Genomic DNA, 17,948 nt, shown 5'->3' with positions numbered 1-17,948 from the left:
ATACTTTTAACTTCCTACAGAAAAAGTCGAGAGAAGAAGATAAACTTTCGTACATGAAATTGATTACTCACATAAGCTTCATGTGTACTAAAGGGTAGAAGAAAAATCTCAAATGTGGGGGTAACCGCTATCCATTAAGGAACATGCCCCGGTGGAAGAGGGCCTACAACGAATTCTGTCTGCCACCCAGTGGCCACGGAAATAAATGGTTTCTTTTCTTTGTTGGCCAGGGCCTTGCATTCTGCTTAAAAAAAAAAAAAAAAAAAAAAAAAAAAAAAAAAAAGACATGGAGGTAGATTACGCCCGCCATACCAGGAATTTAAAACTACCAAGACATATGCCTCGATATAGTGTAAGATACAATCCTTGTAGTAAATGCTATATATTTTCCTTTTCGCTAACCCAAAGGGAACCCACGAACGCCTATTTGCCCTTCCTGTGTCCCCGAATCTACCTGGGTTCAGATACTGACTGGCACCGAGGACACCGAGCTGGCTCGGGATTCCCGGGTCACGCTGTTGGGCATCGAGAGGGTGCAGCAGGACACGCCCACGGTGGCCTCGGGCAACTCGTCGTCCTCCGTCCACTCGTTGAGCTCCGGGCTGAAGCACTGGATGCACTTCTTGTACTTCTTCTCGCCCTCGTTCCAGCCCCCTAGCAGGTAGGCGCGGCCGTGCAGCGCCGAGGCGCCGGCCGTGCTCACGCCCACCAGCAGGGGTGCCGCGTAGCTCCACTGGCCGGTGGCCGGGCTGTAGCACTCCACGGTCAGCACGTCCACGCGCTCCCCGCGCGGCCCCAGCTGGCTGCCCCCCATCACGTACACCCTGTCGCCCAGCGTGACCGCGCAGTGCCAGCCTCGGGGCGTGCTCAGGCCCGGCAGCTCCTGCCACGAGTCACTGGTCGGGTCGTAGGCGCACACGGAGCGCGAGTACGCGCTGCCAATGTACCCGCCGGTCACCAGCACGCGGCCGTCGGTGACCGCGCTGGCGTGGCAGCAGCGCGCCACCTCCAGGGGCGTCTTGGGTTGCCACTGATTGGTGGAGGGCACGTAGCACTCGAGCGAGGCCAGGCTGCCTTCGGTATTGCGGCCGCCCACAGCGTAAAGGAGCCCGTTGAACACGCTCAGGCTGAAGTGCGTGCGCTTCTGGTTCATGTTGGCCAGGTGTATCCAGGTGTTGAAGCGGGGATCGTATCTGAAAATGGCAGAGCAAGCGTGACAGCCTTGTCGGCGGCAGCCAGGGAACCCACGTGACTCCACAAACCACAGCGTGGAAATTGTGACACTCTTCCTGCAAGGAGGCTACGCTACGAACAGAGCGAGGCCTCTCACCTGGAGGCCGGTGTTAGTTTCTCAGCCAGTGAAAAAGTGTGACACTTGATAAAGACAAGACGGGCATCGTGACTTCCCCTCCTCCCGTTTATAAAACCACTGCCTTTAGGGGGCCTCTTGGAGAAGTCCCCACAGAAACCAACCTGTCAGTCCCTCTTCTTACATACTCCACACTGTCCATCACAGGGGAGGATTTATGAGATGTGCTTGTCGGGGAGGCGGTGGAAGCTGGGTATTTGCGGCAATCAGAAAGGGAACACTGCCACATTTAAGTCAGTTCCACTTATCTGCAGACACCAGCCATCCTGGCTTATTCTTACTGCTTAATTAAGATAGGAGTTGGCTAATTTGACTTCTCCATGTCTCGCAAACACCTTCTCATTCATACACCTGACCTGGCCAATGTAACAGTAAAGCTAAGTCACTCAACCAAGTCTATCACCTGCTTAGAATGAGATCAATGGAACTCATCCAAAAGCATCACCAGAGGCTTAACTTTCGATATTTCTCTATTTTCTAGCACTTATTGGTGGGTAGATTTTTTAGTGTAGAGATAGATTTTTTCAGTGTTCTATATTACAGTTATTATACCATAAGCACTGAAGTCAGTACTGCAAAAACAATTACTTGAATACTTAACATAGTTGTCAGCAGGAGGAAAATAAGCAGTCACAGAAAACCTGTTTTAACTGTTTACGTAGTTCCAAAGTATTGTAAACACAGACCTCCCTGCATTAGTTTGATGTTCATTTTTCTCCCATTTAACCTCCAAATCAAAACTTAACTTATAAAGGGCAAAAAATCAGTTAATTTTTTGGATTGATTTAAATGACACACAGACACATAATGAAATAATAAAGAATATTTTTCATGATATACTTTATAAATTTTCAGATCTTGCTCATTACTTATGTTTGACTTTGTATTTCTACCAGGATATAAGTATGACTTCCTGACATCTCATATATATGAAAGTGTTTTTATTATAAATATACACAAACAACATGGGATTTGAATTCCATTTTCTGAAGGATATATTATACCTTTACTGTTTCCACATGCAACAAAGATATTGACATTTTTTATGGTATTCAGTCTTCAAAAATATTTAGAATTAATTATCTGCCACATTTCTAATGATCTCATTATATTTGCCAATTATGAATCTGACAGTCATCAGTAACAGTCACTTAAATGAAATTTTGTATTATTTTGACCTTTCTTACCACTTCGTGTTAAAAACTAAATTTGTACCCAGTTTCTTTTCAGAAAAACAGTGTACTGTGAAGGGTACCTTACCATAAATGAGAATGTGAATTACCACTCACTTGTGGTATAACTTGTCTGGGTATCAGATTTCACACACGTAAAATCAGAATAACCATATCTTCCCAGCTCATTTCATAGGCTTATTCAGAAATATAGAGTGCATTTTATATATGCATATACTTTATGTAATGTGGACTGCTGTATATATGTAATGTGGCATTATTATTATTATTATTATTGATTTACTGAGCCAACGAACTAAGCTAACAGGCAGGACTCATTTGTTTCTATGTCAGAGTAATTTCCTCATAATATTGAACCATTTCAGTTCCTAATAAAGGATCAAATACCTGCAGAAATTGCTGACCGCATGCTTGGCTTGATTTCTTGCGTCATTCTGGTCTTCACCACCAGCCACATAAAGAAATCCGTCCATCACAGCCACACACTGATTAAAACTCTTGGCTGGCATTTCTGTAAGCTTGCTCCATCCATTTTCAGGGTCTCTGTACAGGATGTCTCTACTAAGGGACTTCTCAGTAAGGCCTGGACGTCCCCCAACAGTGACGAGGACTCGACAGCCCCCACGGATTCTCGTGCGCCTAGACTGCAATGTGTTTTGATGATATGGAAGTAAGTGGTAGTTCATAGCATCTACAAGAAGTTTGTGACAATCAGCATCTTGCATCATTCTTGGTACAGACTGAACATAATTGACCAGGTCTTGTGCAGAGATGGTACCAAAGCGGATATTGCTTAGAAGATCTGCAGCGTATTTCACTCTCTTTTGGTCAAATTCTAACCATTTCATTGCAATCTGGAATGCTACTATTTCAGAAGGCAACTGTAAGTCATCATCTATAAGAAGTTCATTAATTTGCTCAAATGTAAGTTTCAAAAACTGATCTGATTCTGCAAATTCAAGGAAGTTATCCCGGATAAATTTTTGGGCTGCCGCTTTTGCATTTTTCAAGGAGTATGTTTCAGCAATGTTAGCAATGTACATGCAATTCTCAACACTCATCTCTCGGATCAGAAAATCACTGCACATCTTTACAAGGGTATGGATCTGAAGATAAACAGCAGCAGAAATAATGCTTCCTATTGTATACAAGGAGAGCGTCAGCTTTCCGGTGTAGGCATATGCAATGACAGTAGCCAGGCCCAGCGGTGAGATATCATTGAGATCCACCCTTTGGGTAGATGGGTCTTTTTTTAGGATGTTGTAAAAATATTCACTGCACGAAGCCATCACTGACTTGTGAACATCAAAGGATTTGGTTTTGGTGCCGATGACTAGGTCGCAAAGGAAGTTCTCCTGCCTCATTTTACTTAAGCCTTCCAAGAGGTTGGGGCCATAGGAAGCATCTGTTAATTCAGAAGAAATGCAGCTAAGGCCATTGCCTCCCTCTAGGAGCCCATTCAAAGCATTTAGTTTGTTTAGGGGGCTATCTTCTACGATTATGGTCATCTCATTGATATCTCCTTTGCTCTTTCTGACAGTCTTCTTTTTGGGGGCCATGTTGGCAAACACACTGTCACAGGCAAGATCTTGCTAAAAAAAAGAAAAGAAGGCATGGTTTTATTTTAACAGAGCTTTGGATTTTGAAATGCTACATTGAGAAACTGTTCTTTTTCACAATAGCTTTTAAATGGCATAATGTAGATTAAACCTCAAAGTGGTTTAGTATTAGACAGACTTGAAATACATTAAATTTAGCAAGTATATGCATAGTCCTTAAAATATCGATTAAATTGTTTTAGAATTTTTCAAAATACTGAGCATAGTCATCAGAAGATGTTATACTTGGACTTTTTGATGGATTTTACTTACAGCATGGTAGCATTCACTTTTTTTGTGAGATTACTCTTTTTTTTTTCATTTTCAAGACATACATTAAACTAGAAGTACATTTTATTGACTGTTTACTTCAGCATCAAGCACTGAAGACAATTCTAGAAAGATTTATATTATAAAATGAGACCTCTTAATAGCTCTACTGCCAAGTCATTTTATACAGCAGAAAAGACCAAATATTCTCTGATCTAGCCGTACAGCAATTATAGAATAGTCCTTAAACATCACTTGAAGGGCTTAGCTTACTCTCCTGAAAAAAATGAATTATAACTCTGAAGTTTTCCTCAAAAAATACTAAAATTCAGGAATCCATGTAAAATCTATATATATCAGAATAAATGTGGAATTTAAAAATCAATGGGTAAGGACTTGTAGCGATACACTGGTTCAACCGATTTCTACTATACATAGTCACTAAAATAACTTCTAGATGTATGAAATCTCTACATCCCACTCACACATACACACTCACACAGACTAGAACAAGGTAGGTTTTTGTTTGTTTGTTTTAATTTTAGGGTAGGAAAGGCCCTCTTAAGCATGACCCAAAATTCAGAAGCCATGGGGGAAAAGACTGAAATATCTGAATACAACAAAAAAAAGAAAGAAAGAAAAGAAAACCCCTCAATACTTCTGTAAAACAACATCAACTATTTAAAAGACAAGCAATTGATAGTGGAAGATGTTTGTGACGTTCTTGACAGATAAAAGGTTAATTGACATGTTTGAAGAGCTCCAACAATTAATTAATAAGAAAAAGGTAATCCAATTAAAAATTATCAAAGACTGTGACTAGGTAACTAGGTTGTTCACAGAAAATAAAATACAAATAGCTGATACATACATTTTTTAAAGCTAAACTAATTAAATCAGGGAACTGTCAACTGAAATACAGAGATCCTTTTTATTTCTTTGTGGACACATTTTGCTTATCAGATGGTTAAAATATTTTTTAATATTCACAATATCAGATTTTGCTGTGGTACTCTTCATACATTGTGGATGGGAGTGTGATTGATACAGTCTTTGCTTTGACATTAAACCTATATCCAGGAACATGCTCATGGAGATATATCCTCATAAAGATATATTTATATGGATAATAACCATTTTCCATGATCAATGTTATATATATTTGAACCAGTTTTTATTTGTTTGTTTTTAGAGAGAGAGAGAGAGCAGACGTGAGTAGGGGAGGAACTGAGGGAGGAGGAGAGAGAGAATCTTAAGCAGACTCCATGCCCAACATGGAGCCCAACATAGGCTTAATCTCACAACCCTGAGATCATGACCTGAGCCAAAACCAAGAGTTGGATGCTTAACTGACTGAGCCACTCAGGCGCCCCAATATTTGAACCAATTTTTAAACCCGTATGAAGTGGTCTGAAACTTTAAGGTGGCTCTGAGCAGCTTTAGTATTAGACAGACTTGAAATACATTAAATTTAGCAAGTATATGCATAGTCCTTAAAATATCGATTAAATTGTTTTAGAATTTTTCAAAATACTGAGCATAGTCATCAGAAGATGTTATACTTGGACTTTTCGATGGATTTTACTTACAGCATGGTAGCATTCACTTTTTTTGTGAGATTACTCTTTTTTTTTCATTTTTAAGATTGTAAAATCAGTAGGTGTAAATTCAACAAGTCACAGTTTGGTATATATTATTCCAGATAATTGGATAGGCTTATACAAACTCGTATCTGCCCATTTTTGAGCAGCGGTGTGCTGATAAACCAGCTCTCTAAGGGGTGGGGGGAAGCCCTTATTTGTAAGGTGTGGATTCCTTTGGTGCAAATACACTCACTGTAGCTGATTTTAAGCTATCTACTGCTTAACAACCAGCTTGTCAAATTTCTGAAAATGTAACCGTTAGATCTCATGAGCCAGCACAGTCAGCTCCAGCACACCACTCTATGAGAACTTACATCAAAGCAAACAATATGCTTTACTATTCAGCAGTTTGCTTTTTTTTACCTAGCAGAACTAGTGTACCTCCTTCCATATCAGCACACACATAAATTTACAGGATTCTCTCTAATACTTGCATAGTATCCCATAGTAAAGATATAAAACTTATGCTATTCTTCTCCTACCGATGTGTCCAATGATTTAGGTAAGTAGGTGTTTCATAGCTTATTGAGGGGTGTGTGTATGTATGCGTCTCTTTTAAGTCACACCATTGAGTTCATCCTGAAGGGTGAAACTTGGCTTTGATTCCCCTTGAAAGGTCCTTCAATTTAATTACTGGAATGTACGTTTAAAAATTCCATAACCGTTCTATTGTGTTTGTCCTTATTCCTTTCCACATGGAAGAAGCCTAGCAAGTACGTAGGCACAGAGATCTATCTCTTTGCCAGGGCTTTTGTCTTCTTCATGAAGCTCAAACTGTCGTATTCATATTTATATTTGTTTACAAACTACAGCACATTTGTCCTTCCTCATTCTTTCTTGCAAGCATTGCCAGATGCGACCTTACCTTGTGAAATAGATTTTCAACCCACCATCAGTTTAGTCTTCAAATGCATTTGACTTAGGTGGTTAAGTGTCCCCGTGATGGATATTTCTGGGGAAAATTTTAAAAATTTTGTTCAGCTAGCAGTTATCAGACACCTACTGCTGTGTGGGCAGCGCTGTGCTGGGAATGATGGCGCCATATGATATGTAAGTTACGTGAGACAGACAAGACATGACAAGTACCAAATGGTAACAAGTAACTAGGCGAGCACAGCAGAACACACACACACATATATATATATATATATATATATATATATATATATATATATATATATATATATATTTAAACGTCAGTTTCTACCATCTGGAGTAGAAGCACCCATGTGTCTTTGGGAAAAGCCTTGTCTATTTTCCTAGAAGAACCCCTTTGGAGAAGTTTCTATTCATATAGATGGAGGGCTCATGACCACTCATTATTCTGAAGGAAATCCTGAACTTGAGCAGTAACGTGAATGTTTTAGACTGAAATGGTAAATATTCTTTTTATCTACCATTAAATGATTGCAGCAGTCCCCGTTTTATCTGTGGTTTTGCTTTCCTCAGTTTCAGTTACCCATGGTCAGTGGTGGTCAGGAAGCAATGACGCTCCTGACACATCATCAGAAGGTCAGTGGTAGGCTAACACTAGGTCACAATGCCTACATCATTCCCCTCACTTCATCTTATCACGTAGGCATTTTATCATCTCACATCCCCCCAAGAAGCAGGGCGAGTACAGTACAATAAAACCTTTTGAGAGGGAGACCACATTCACGTAACTTTGATTACAGTATGTTGTTATAATTGTTCTATTTCATTATTAGTTACTGTTGTTAATCCCTTACTGTGCCTAATTTACAAAATAAACTTTATCACAGGTGTATGTGTACAGGAAAAAACATATTATATCTAAGCTTCAGTACTATTTGCAGTTTTAGGCATCACTGCGGGGCTTGGAAGGTCTCCCCCGTGGATGAGGGGCAACTCCTGTTTTCACTGGCAGCAAACAGGGTGGTATTTAAATAGTCAACACCAGATAAAACAGGGCACCTACTAAATAGTATGGATTCACAGGCCAGAATTCTGGAGCGGGATTCCAGAGGCTTCCCTGGAGTACACTTACAGTCCGTGTAAGTCTTCAGTTGCTGGATAATGGGCCCGGGGGCTTCTCAGAGAAGAATGGAGGAGTGGGCGGGATTCAGGGGGACATCAGAGCAGCCACTATTTGGCTGTTGATTTGCCTATTTACCAACTCCATACAGAAGGATCTCACTATTTTAACAACTGGTATACTGTACTGAATCATTCTTGTCGCAGGGACAGGATGTAATTCTGAGATTTCCAGAGAAAAGAGAGAATCTGGCCTCGACAACACAGTGATACGATGGAGCTAAGGAGAAAAAGGGCCAGCAGGGAATTCCAAATGAATGCGAAGGTGCACTGTAGGAGCACTGATTATGATTTCCGGTTTCCAATCTTCTTTTTCTACATTGGTATTCCCCTCCATCACATGTGATTGAGGTACCCTCAAGTACCCTTAGTTAAGCTTGAGAAGTTGCTGACTAGCTCACTCTCCGCCTTTAGGTATATATCATACAGTATTGTTGGGAAGACCCGAGCCTCTGAAGGACCACTTGAGTTTAGGAAGGAGCTCCAGGGCATGACAGGGTGGGCATGGATTGGAGGGGGTGGGGAGAGAAGTAGGGGAAACTACCAAGGGTCTGCAGAGGGAGTATAAAAAGCAGGATGATTTTGTAGAGGAGTCAAGAGTTGGAAATGTACTGTACGGTGACTAACATATCATAAGAATAAAAAACATAAAATAAAATAAAGAGTTGGAAAAAAGACATAGCATAGGATGAGTTCCCCTATCCTTGCAAAATTTTGGGGTGCAGAAAACCCAGAGAATTCTCTTTTTCTGGGCATGGACACCACAGCCCCCTTCCCCTCTCTGCTCCATCTGGGATTACCCAGAGCAGCCTCTTGGGTTCCTGGAAGAGCTGCCCCTTAGCAACTAGATAGAAGTATAACAGAGATGCAGCTCCACACTCTCCTCCCATCGCCCGCCCCAGACCTTGGCTCTTGTGTCATTTCTATTATGATAGTGTCATGCGTTTGACATCCAATAAACAGCTGGATAGTCATGTGAACCATTGCATTTTTCGTCTTTTGTATTTGCCAGATTTAAGTACATTAATAATTATTCCTAAATGTAAATCATCAAGCATGAATCTATATTATGTATTAATTGTAAACTGTTACCTCCATTTCTAATTAAAATAATAATTAGATAGCTAGCATTTATTAATTGAGAACTTACTGTGTGCTGAGCCCTGGGTTAAGTACTTTACGTGATTTTTTTTTTAATTTAAGCATCACTGAAATCCGAAAAGATAGGTTATATTATGTTCATTTTGCAAATGAAGAGATTAAGATTCAGAGAGAGTTTAAAAACATATCCAAGGTCACACAAACGAGCAATAGGTCGTGAAGCAATGACTCAAGCCCAGATTGAGTCCTGACCCCCATAATCACCACTCTTAAAGCCAGGGTAGGTTAAAATCTGTAGCAGGTTAAAAAGTTCCTCTTTCCAGTGTGAGAAGATAGAGACTGAATGATACAGACCTGAGGCTGCCAAAAAAAATTTTTGGATATAGAGAACATGAAATGGTTCTTTGTAACTCCAAACACTAAAATGACAGAATTGCCTTTTTGAATGTAGAATGAATCTGGGGATGAACAGAACCTGTGGATTTCTTAATCCTGAAAACTCCCATAGGTTGGGTAAGCCAAAAATAGAAATAGGTTCAAGGAGATCCTGCATGAATTTGTTGATCAGAGCACAAAGCACTTCCTTTTAAGTGCTGGGTTGAATATGAAATTATCAATTTTTTCTTAAAAACAAATATTAATTCCATCTTGTTCAACTTAGCTAGAGGCTTATGCCTGGCTCTTATCTATAAAGTATACAGAAACTATGCACAAAGTTAGCTGTAATTCCATTCCCCAAGACTGGAGATAGGACACAAGGGTCCAGTGCTAAGATTTTTGCTTTGGGTTTTATTGAAATTTCAGGAAAATAGCTCTTTCTCTTGCTAGTCTTTTGTGTGTTTATATGTGTGTGGGGGGGTGGTTGGAAATGTAATTTTTCAGGTTCATGTCTCTTTGGTTGTCACAGAACTGGAAGTTGGGTTTTAGTGTTCTTTTTGCTCTAATCCTCTAACAGACCTATGGCAAAACATCAAGCAATTAGGAATTCTGTTTAATCCTCTGTCAGATGAGGATATGTGTACCTTCCAGGTCTAAAACTTTATACAGAGTTAAGCATAAACAGCTGGCTTTTGCTGCCAAAATTGTCAAAATCTGGTCCTGCGTCTTTTCTCCCCCCAGAATCCTAGAATCAACTCTATCAGATAGAGATACACCAACTGAACCAGGGCATTCTTCACCTGGGAGGCATGCAGCGGGGTCTGAGTTGCCAGATTTAGCCAATAAAAATACAAGATGTCCAGTTAAATTTGAATTTCAGATCAACCATGAATCATATTTTAGAATAACTAGATCTCCTGCAATATTTTGGAACAAACTTACACCAAAAACTGGTTTGCGGTTTATCTGAAATTCAGGTGTAGTCTGGATGGTCTATATTTTATCTAGCAACCCTGCTCTGGGTGGGGTTTCAAGTGAGTCCATGAATTCCAAGGAAATTTCTAGAATATTATGAAACATGTTACGCATGTGTGTTTATGTGTCTTCTTCTATAGAGTGGGCCTAGAGCTTCCACGAGGTTCTGAAAAAGACCCCTGACCCAAAATAGACCCAGAACCACCGGGCTGAGGACGGTGCAGACAAGAAATGGTGACGTCCTTCTACTCTGAGGAGTGGGCAAGTCCCTGTGAAAGAATTACCCTAGAGGGAAGCTCCTCCTGGCCTGACACAGCTCTCAGATGAAAATCTCCTACAGCTGATTATAGAAAAGAATTGTCACTTTATATTTAAGAACATTCTCTTTTCTGCCACCTCCCCCCTTGCCTCCTGGGAGAGACTCTGCACAGGGCAAGCTGAAAAGCCATGTGTGCCAAAGTGTCACTGTCACTCTCATGCCAGAATGAGCTGGGATCCCAGAATGTGTCCTTGCCAAAGAGGTGAATCAGCTGCGCCTTCCCCCTGTCCTGTCACATTCCAGTCGCTGCATCTGTCCCAGCTCATCAGCACGGACCCTGGGAATAGAAACACTCAAGCTTCTGCTGCTTTGCCATTTTAAGTGAAGTCCAACTTACCGGGGGGGTTTCCCACGTCACCATTTCTCTTCTAACGTAAAGCAGAGGTCAGGACAGCCATGGGTGCACATTGAGAACAAAAACTCGCTTTATGGTTAAGTAAAAAATGTGTTCTTTTTATAGGGGGAGTTTCTGTTTTGCCAATAGGAATATTTCTGGGAATTCAAGGAGTCCTCTGATTTTTGTGCTACCAATTGAGTTGAAACTGATTGTATTTCATCTAAAAGTATCATGTACTAAACGTTTACATGGTTCCTATAAAAATGAAGATGGAATTCTAAAGTTTGTGAACAAAACCTGCGAGTTTTACTTCGTCCCTCCTTTCTCTATAAAGTGGAGGAAGAAAAACAGGCATTAGGCTTTAGAGAGTGAAAATTATTAATGGGAATGACAAGTCATTTTACTTTTTAAAGGCATCCCTCTCTTGCCTTTCTATTACTAGGACATTCTCCTGATCTCTGGCATTCCTTACATCTCGAGAGAATGTGTTCTGGCTCCCAATTTCAGATCCAGAACTTGGCGATGTGGCTGAAAACCGCCTGTCGGTGATAGAGCTCGACCACCGCGAGCACGCGGTAACCTCCGCCCTCTCCCACCCACACAGCCATACGCACCCTCGAATCTAGAAGACAGGAATTGGAGATCGTGGCCCCAGCTCCTTACCCTCCTGTGTGGTGTCTGGACCTGTGATGATGAGTGTTCAGCAGCGGGCTCCTCTTGGGAAGCAATCTGTGGAGAGAGAGGGGGGGAGAAGGAAAATACGGTGGGGAGCCACCAGCAGCCACCTGACGAGTCCCAGCAGCAGCAATTTTTAGAGTGACCCTCGGCGGTCCAACTGGATGAGACAGCAGAGCCCACGCTCCCCCACCCGGCCTGCCACCCACGGAGCAGGAGCGCAGTCCCCTCTCCCTCTTTGGCCTTCAGCTCCAGGCCTCCTGGGGCAGAGGCGGGGCTCTGGTTGGTGGAGAGGGGTTGGGTTTCTTGGCCTGCTCAGTCGTTCCAAAAAAAAAAAAAAAGAGTCAAGAGTCAGTCACCCTGGTTGCAAGGAGAGAAAATTAATTAGGTGGGAACTGAATTGTTGGAAGCCGGGATTTCAGGGTACATACTTTGTAAGAAGAGGGGCAGTTTGTGAATAAAAACTTAGCAAGGTGAACAGCCTGGTCACTTCAGGTCCTCTGAAAAGACTGAGTTTATAAATAGGCTGTTCTTTAGAAGAGGAGCACATCTAGGAGGACAAGGTGCTTTCTTTGATACCTCACAGGTGCCATCAACATGATTAGGTCATGGTATAGGGCCCCACACTGAGGTTTGCAACCAGTCCTTGACTCTCCAGTGATCCACGGGAAGGTCCGAGACTAACACACACTCAAGCACACATGCAGGTGTAGAAATACCTCATTCGGTAACACTCCTTGTGAGAACAAAACAAAACAAAATCAGAGGATTACAACTGACCACAAGTTTTTAACAGACTCCGAAGATGTGAAATGGCTGCTAAGAGTTCATGTGATATTGGGCTGTAATAATAGAAAAATAGATCACGGAAAATTAATGTTGTAATTATTCTTCATTAGTCAGACGATGTGTTAGGCATTGCTTTGCCTGGTGGCACAGTGGGAAATCATTCTGCATCCTGAAGGAGGTGGCTGGAACAAAGAGAGCTTCAGAAGCTGTGAATATTTCTGAAGAAAATACCAAGAGAGGACTTAGGATGGATGAAATTCTTGTAGCAAGTGTATTGGGGGTTGTTGTGCAACAAGGGGGTTCAGTGAAAATTCTTATAGCCTATCATGGCCAAAATCGGGCCCGATGGGTAGAAATTTCAGGGAAATATTAAAAATAAGGAAAGAAAACTCTGATAACAATTGGCTTCTAATGATGAGAATGGGCCCTACTGATGAAAAGGAGCCAGTTCCTTATGAGTGGAGGTGGGGGGTGGCAGTGAAAGAAACTACAGGACTGGGTGATGTCGGGACTCTCGCTCTGGCTGGGCACTTGTACTGGATCATCTCTGATAGCCTTCCAACTCTGACTCTATGATTCCATACGTATTGGCTTCTAGTCCTCCCACACCTCTCAGCTCACTGGTTAGCGTCTTCGTTACCACTTATAATTAAGTCCCGTTCAGCTTTTTAGCAGGGAAAACTATTTTCATTAAAAAAAAATTCTTTGTTTTCGCCCATAGATCTCCAGTTTCAAATGTGTCAGAAGTATATCAAAGAAGTTCTTTATTGTATGGTTTACACAAAGCTAACAGAGAACCACTCCCAAGTGATCCTTCATGTCTCCACCTCCTTGATTCCAGTAAAAGACCAAGGCATTCAACTCTCTTCCTAGCAGTATGATAAAAATCAGCTTTAGATCAGTATTTATGATAATATTATATGATTATGGAAAGGCCCTTCAAGAAGTAAGCAGAAATGACCTGGGAACCTTGTTAAAGATAGATTTTAACAAGGTAGGTCTGGCGTGGGGCCAGAGATTCTGTTTTTCTAACAAGCTCACAGGTAATGCTGCTATTGCTGATCTAAAGACCACACTTGGGGTAGCGAGGATTTAGAATGCTTCGGCTACCTAACACCTGAAGGAAAAGGGTTTCTTAAAAAGGCAATAAAAGCCATTCTATCAGAACATATTCAGTGTTCTAATACCAAATCTACAAATGCACCATGAAGAAGTCTACAACCTTTCCTTCTGTGCCTTGTTAAAGTGGAAAGCCCTCCTTCTAAACCCAGCCCCTGCGCTGGAACTTGGGGTTACAGATACAGCATCTGTTCAAGAACCAACCTTGCTGTATCAGTTCATCCTACTCTCCTCTTACCCACCCACCCCCATCTCTGCTAGCCAATTTCTACCTGTTTAATGGCACATAAATTCTTCTCTTTAACACAAGTGCAACAAAACAAAGCTTTCAATTTAGTCCATCTGCCCCTCCAGATACTGCCATATTTCTCCCCATTTCTTCAAAGGCAAACTTCTCAGATGTATTGTGTATATTTATATCTGTAGCCTCTATCATGTTGCTTCCCATTTTCTCCTCAAATCAATCCTATTAAGCTTCCCTGTTTGCCCTTCTACCGAAGTGCTTGTGCCAAAGTCATAAATAACCCTGAGTCACCTCGCTTCTTGGACATTTGCCAGTGCCTGACCTTTCTGAATTACTTCACACAGTTGACCAATCACTTCCACCTAAAATTCTCTTTTCCTATTGGTTTTGATTTTTCTCCAGTTGCTCTGGTCATTTCTTCTCATTCTCCTTTTCTAAAAGAAGATATTCCTCGCAACTCTTGCAGGTTAAAGGACTTCAGAGCTCCTAGGCTCTCTTCAATTCCCAAAGCTGCATTTGGCAGATAAGCTCATATATTCTTAGATATCTCACAGGATCCTTAAATTCATTATTTCCAAGACTCAAGTCATCTTTCCCCCTCAAAATATGCTCTTTCTAGAAAACAATATTCCCTTTGGTAGTATACAAGCCATTACTCGTCTAGTTCTTTAAAGGGTGGACTTGGGATCATCATTTGCCTCCTCACCACCCTGCACCTCCATCTCCTCATCTCATTATTCACCATGTCCTGTTATTACATATCTGTAATATCTTTCCCACTGCTACCATTCTGGTCCCAGCTATTATTACCTCTCACCTGGACCATTGTGAAATCCCCCAAAATGGCCTTCCTGTGTTCACTCTTGCTTCTCTCCGATCCATCCTTCACACAATGTAGCCAAAGTGATATTTTCAAATTTCATTATGTAACTTCCAAGCAGAAAATTCAATAGCTTTCCATTTCCTCAGGATAAAGTCCCAGATCCTTCTCTAGCTTACAGTGCCTTTCAGCCATCTGATCCCTGATTTCCTCTATGACATCTTCATGCTCCAGCAAAACCAGTCCTCTCCAAGTACCTCAAATATACCATATCTCTCTCCTGCCTTAAGGTCCTCAAACTTGCTCCCAAGAAGCTGTCTATTTTCCCTTCTCCTCCACAGTTCAACAACCCCTCATTGGACTGTAAGTGCCATAAACAACAAAAGCTAGCATGTATTCTGTACCAGGTACCTGTGGTAGGTAGCCTCTAAGATGACCCCTAAATGATCTCGTCCCCCTGGGATTCCTAGCATCAAATAATCTCTTAACTTTCAGCAACTTTCTTCTAAACAACAGAATACCTTAGCATTGAGGGGATATGATGTCTATGACTAGATTACAAAAGATTCCAACTTCCACCTTAAAAGAAGACGTTCTCCCTTGCTGGCTTTAATGAAACTCAGTGTTACACCTGAAATACCCAGACAAGGAACAGCCAGCTAGGAAATGAAGCCCTTAGTCCAACATCCCCCAAAGATGTGGAATCCTGCCAACCACCCTTGCATGAACTTGCAAGTAGATCCTTCTTCAGTTGAGCCTTCAGATGAGACCTCAACCCTTGTAAGCATCCTGGATAAGCACAGGCAGTTGGGTAACACAGTGCTGCCACCCTGGTAAAAGCCACCGGAAAGAGATCAAGTGCTGTATGTTGGCCAAAGCTCAAGAGAGTGCTTCAGTTAAAATCGAGGATGAAACTACTAAGGACTAGCTTTGTCCTCCTGTCACTCTTGTTTCTGGCACCAGGGATCTGCAATGTGCATTAATGTTATATTCTGAACATGTCAAAATCTTTCAGTTCAAATGTGTCATACATGCTGTTTGTGGCCTCGGCTGACATGAAGCTGTTTCTGTGAGGTTTGCTTCTCAACTAATGACTTAGTAATCAAACTGTGCAGTACTTTTGTAGTACTTTGATTTCATGAAAGAAAGACTCTAGTTAAGGCCTGCTTGGATCCCTGACCTACGGAAACTGTGAGATAATAAATGTATATTGTTTTAAGCTGCTAATTTATGCAGCAATAGATAATTAATATAGTACCCTTCTATGTGCTTTTCATTATAAACTGACATAAGCCTCACGATATTTTTATCAGATAGGATTCATGTTTTGTAGGTAAGAAAACTGAAGAACTTTTAACTTATCCCAGAGCACATGCTGGTAAGGGATGGAGCCAAAATTTGGACCCACATTGTCAGGCTTCATGATCTGTGCTAATTTAACCACTTCATTTTGCATGAAGCAGTGACTGTAACTGATTTGTTTATCACCATAGTCCCAATCAACAACACAGGGTTTGACACGTACTAGTGATCAATAATTGGTTAGTTCATTATTTAATTTAGAAAATTGCTAAATGATGATGAATAAATTTTGTTTTTGTTCATGCAAAGGAATTTTATAAGAGTATTTTTGGTATAACTGTGTCTTTTGGTCCCAAAGCCTTTTCTTTTTTTTTTTTTTTTTTTTGTGGTATGCAGGAATAGAATGGGCTACATGCTAAATGACTGAAAATTATAGGTGCAAACCACAGCATTTTTCACAGAACTAGAACAAACAACCCTAAAATTTGTATGGAACCACAAAAGACCCTGAACAGCGAAAGCAATCTTGAAAAAGAAAAAACAAAGCTAGAAGGATCAGAATCCCAGATTTCAAGTTACATTACAAAGCTGGAGTAATCAAAACAGTATGATACTGGCACAAAAATAGACACATCAATCAATGGAACAGAACAGAAATCCCAGAAAGAAACCCACGATTATATGGTCAATTAATCTTCAACAAAGGAGGGAAGAATATACATTGGGAAAAAGACAATCTCTTCAACAAATGGTGTTGGGAAAATGGGACAGCCATATGGCAAAACAATGCAACCAGACCACTTTCTTACACCATACACAAAAATAAACTCACAATGGATTAAAGTTCTAAATTTGAGGCCTGCAACCATAAAAATCCTAGTAGGGAGAACAGGCAACAATTTATCTGACATCGACCATAACAACATCTTTCTAGGTATGTCTCCTGAGGCAAGGAAGATAAAAGCAAAAAATAAACTATTGGGGTGACATCAAAATAAAAATCTTCTGCACAGCACAGGAAACACACAACAAAACTGAAAGGCAAGCTACCGAATGGGAGAAGATATTTGCAAATGACATATCCAATAAAGGGTTAGTATCCAAAATATATAAAGAACTGATACAACTCAATACCCCCAAAACCAAATAATCCCATTAAAAATGGGCAGAAGACACGAACAGGCATTTCTTCTCAGAAGACACAAGAAAAGATGCTCAACATCACCCATAATCAGGGAAATGTAAATCAAAACCACACTGAGATATCACCTCATCCCTGTCAGAATGGCTCAAATAAAAAACACAAGAAACAAAAGGTGTTGGTGAGGATGTGGAGAAAAAGGAAACTTCATGCGCTGCTGATGGAAATTCAAACTGGTGCAGCCACCGTGGAATCAGTATAGAGGCTCCCCCCAAAATTAAAACTAGAATAATCATATGATCCAGTAATCTCACTACTGAGTATTTACCTAAAGAATACAAAAACACTAATTCAAAGGGGTACATGTACCCCTAGGTTTATTGCAGCATTATCTATCATAGCCAAATTATGGGAGCAGCCCAGTGTGCACTGATAGATAAATGGATAAAGAAGAGGTGGTATATGTGTGTATGTACATATAATTACACACACACACACACACACACACACACACACACATAGTGGAATATTATTCAGCCATAAAAAGAATGAAATCCTGCCCCTTGCAAACAACATGGATGGATCTACAGAGTATAATGCTAAGTGAAATAAGCCAGTCA

General features: G+C 41.0%; 1 protein-coding gene across 3 annotated transcripts; it reads right to left on the bottom strand.

Moving 5' to 3' along the window:
• Window positions 1–256: 256 nt before the first annotated feature.
• On the bottom strand, window positions 257–12,135 carry KLHL31 (kelch like family member 31). Of its 3 annotated transcripts, none has more exons than XM_045802567.2 (3): window positions 11,853–12,135; window positions 2,950–4,154; window positions 257–1,193 (listed from the first exon to the last, which is right to left on the bottom strand). In XM_045802567.2, the coding sequence occupies exons 2-3, from the start codon at window positions 4,119–4,121 to the stop codon at window positions 461–463; spliced, it is 1,905 nt and encodes a 634-aa protein (XP_045658523.1). In that variant the 5' UTR covers window positions 4,122–4,154; window positions 11,853–12,135; the 3' UTR covers window positions 257–460. The 3 variants fall into 3 exon arrangements, with proteins under 3 accessions (XP_045658523.1, XP_045658530.1, XP_087713135.1); XM_045802574.2 differs by having other exon boundaries at window positions 11,902–12,036; XM_087857009.1 differs by lacking the exon at window positions 11,853–12,135 and adding an exon at window positions 6,939–7,025.
• Between the last annotated feature and the right edge of the window lie 5,813 nt (window positions 12,136–17,948).

The sequence above is a fragment of the Ursus americanus genome, chromosome 29 (assembly GCF_024610735.1).
Source record: "Ursus americanus isolate L20-20 chromosome 29, mUrsAme1.1.p, whole genome shotgun sequence".
Lineage (NCBI taxonomy): Eukaryota > Metazoa > Chordata > Mammalia > Carnivora > Ursidae > Ursus > Ursus americanus.
The sequence above is the reverse complement of the archived record's forward strand: the minus strand, read 5'-3'. Positions and strand labels throughout refer to the sequence as shown.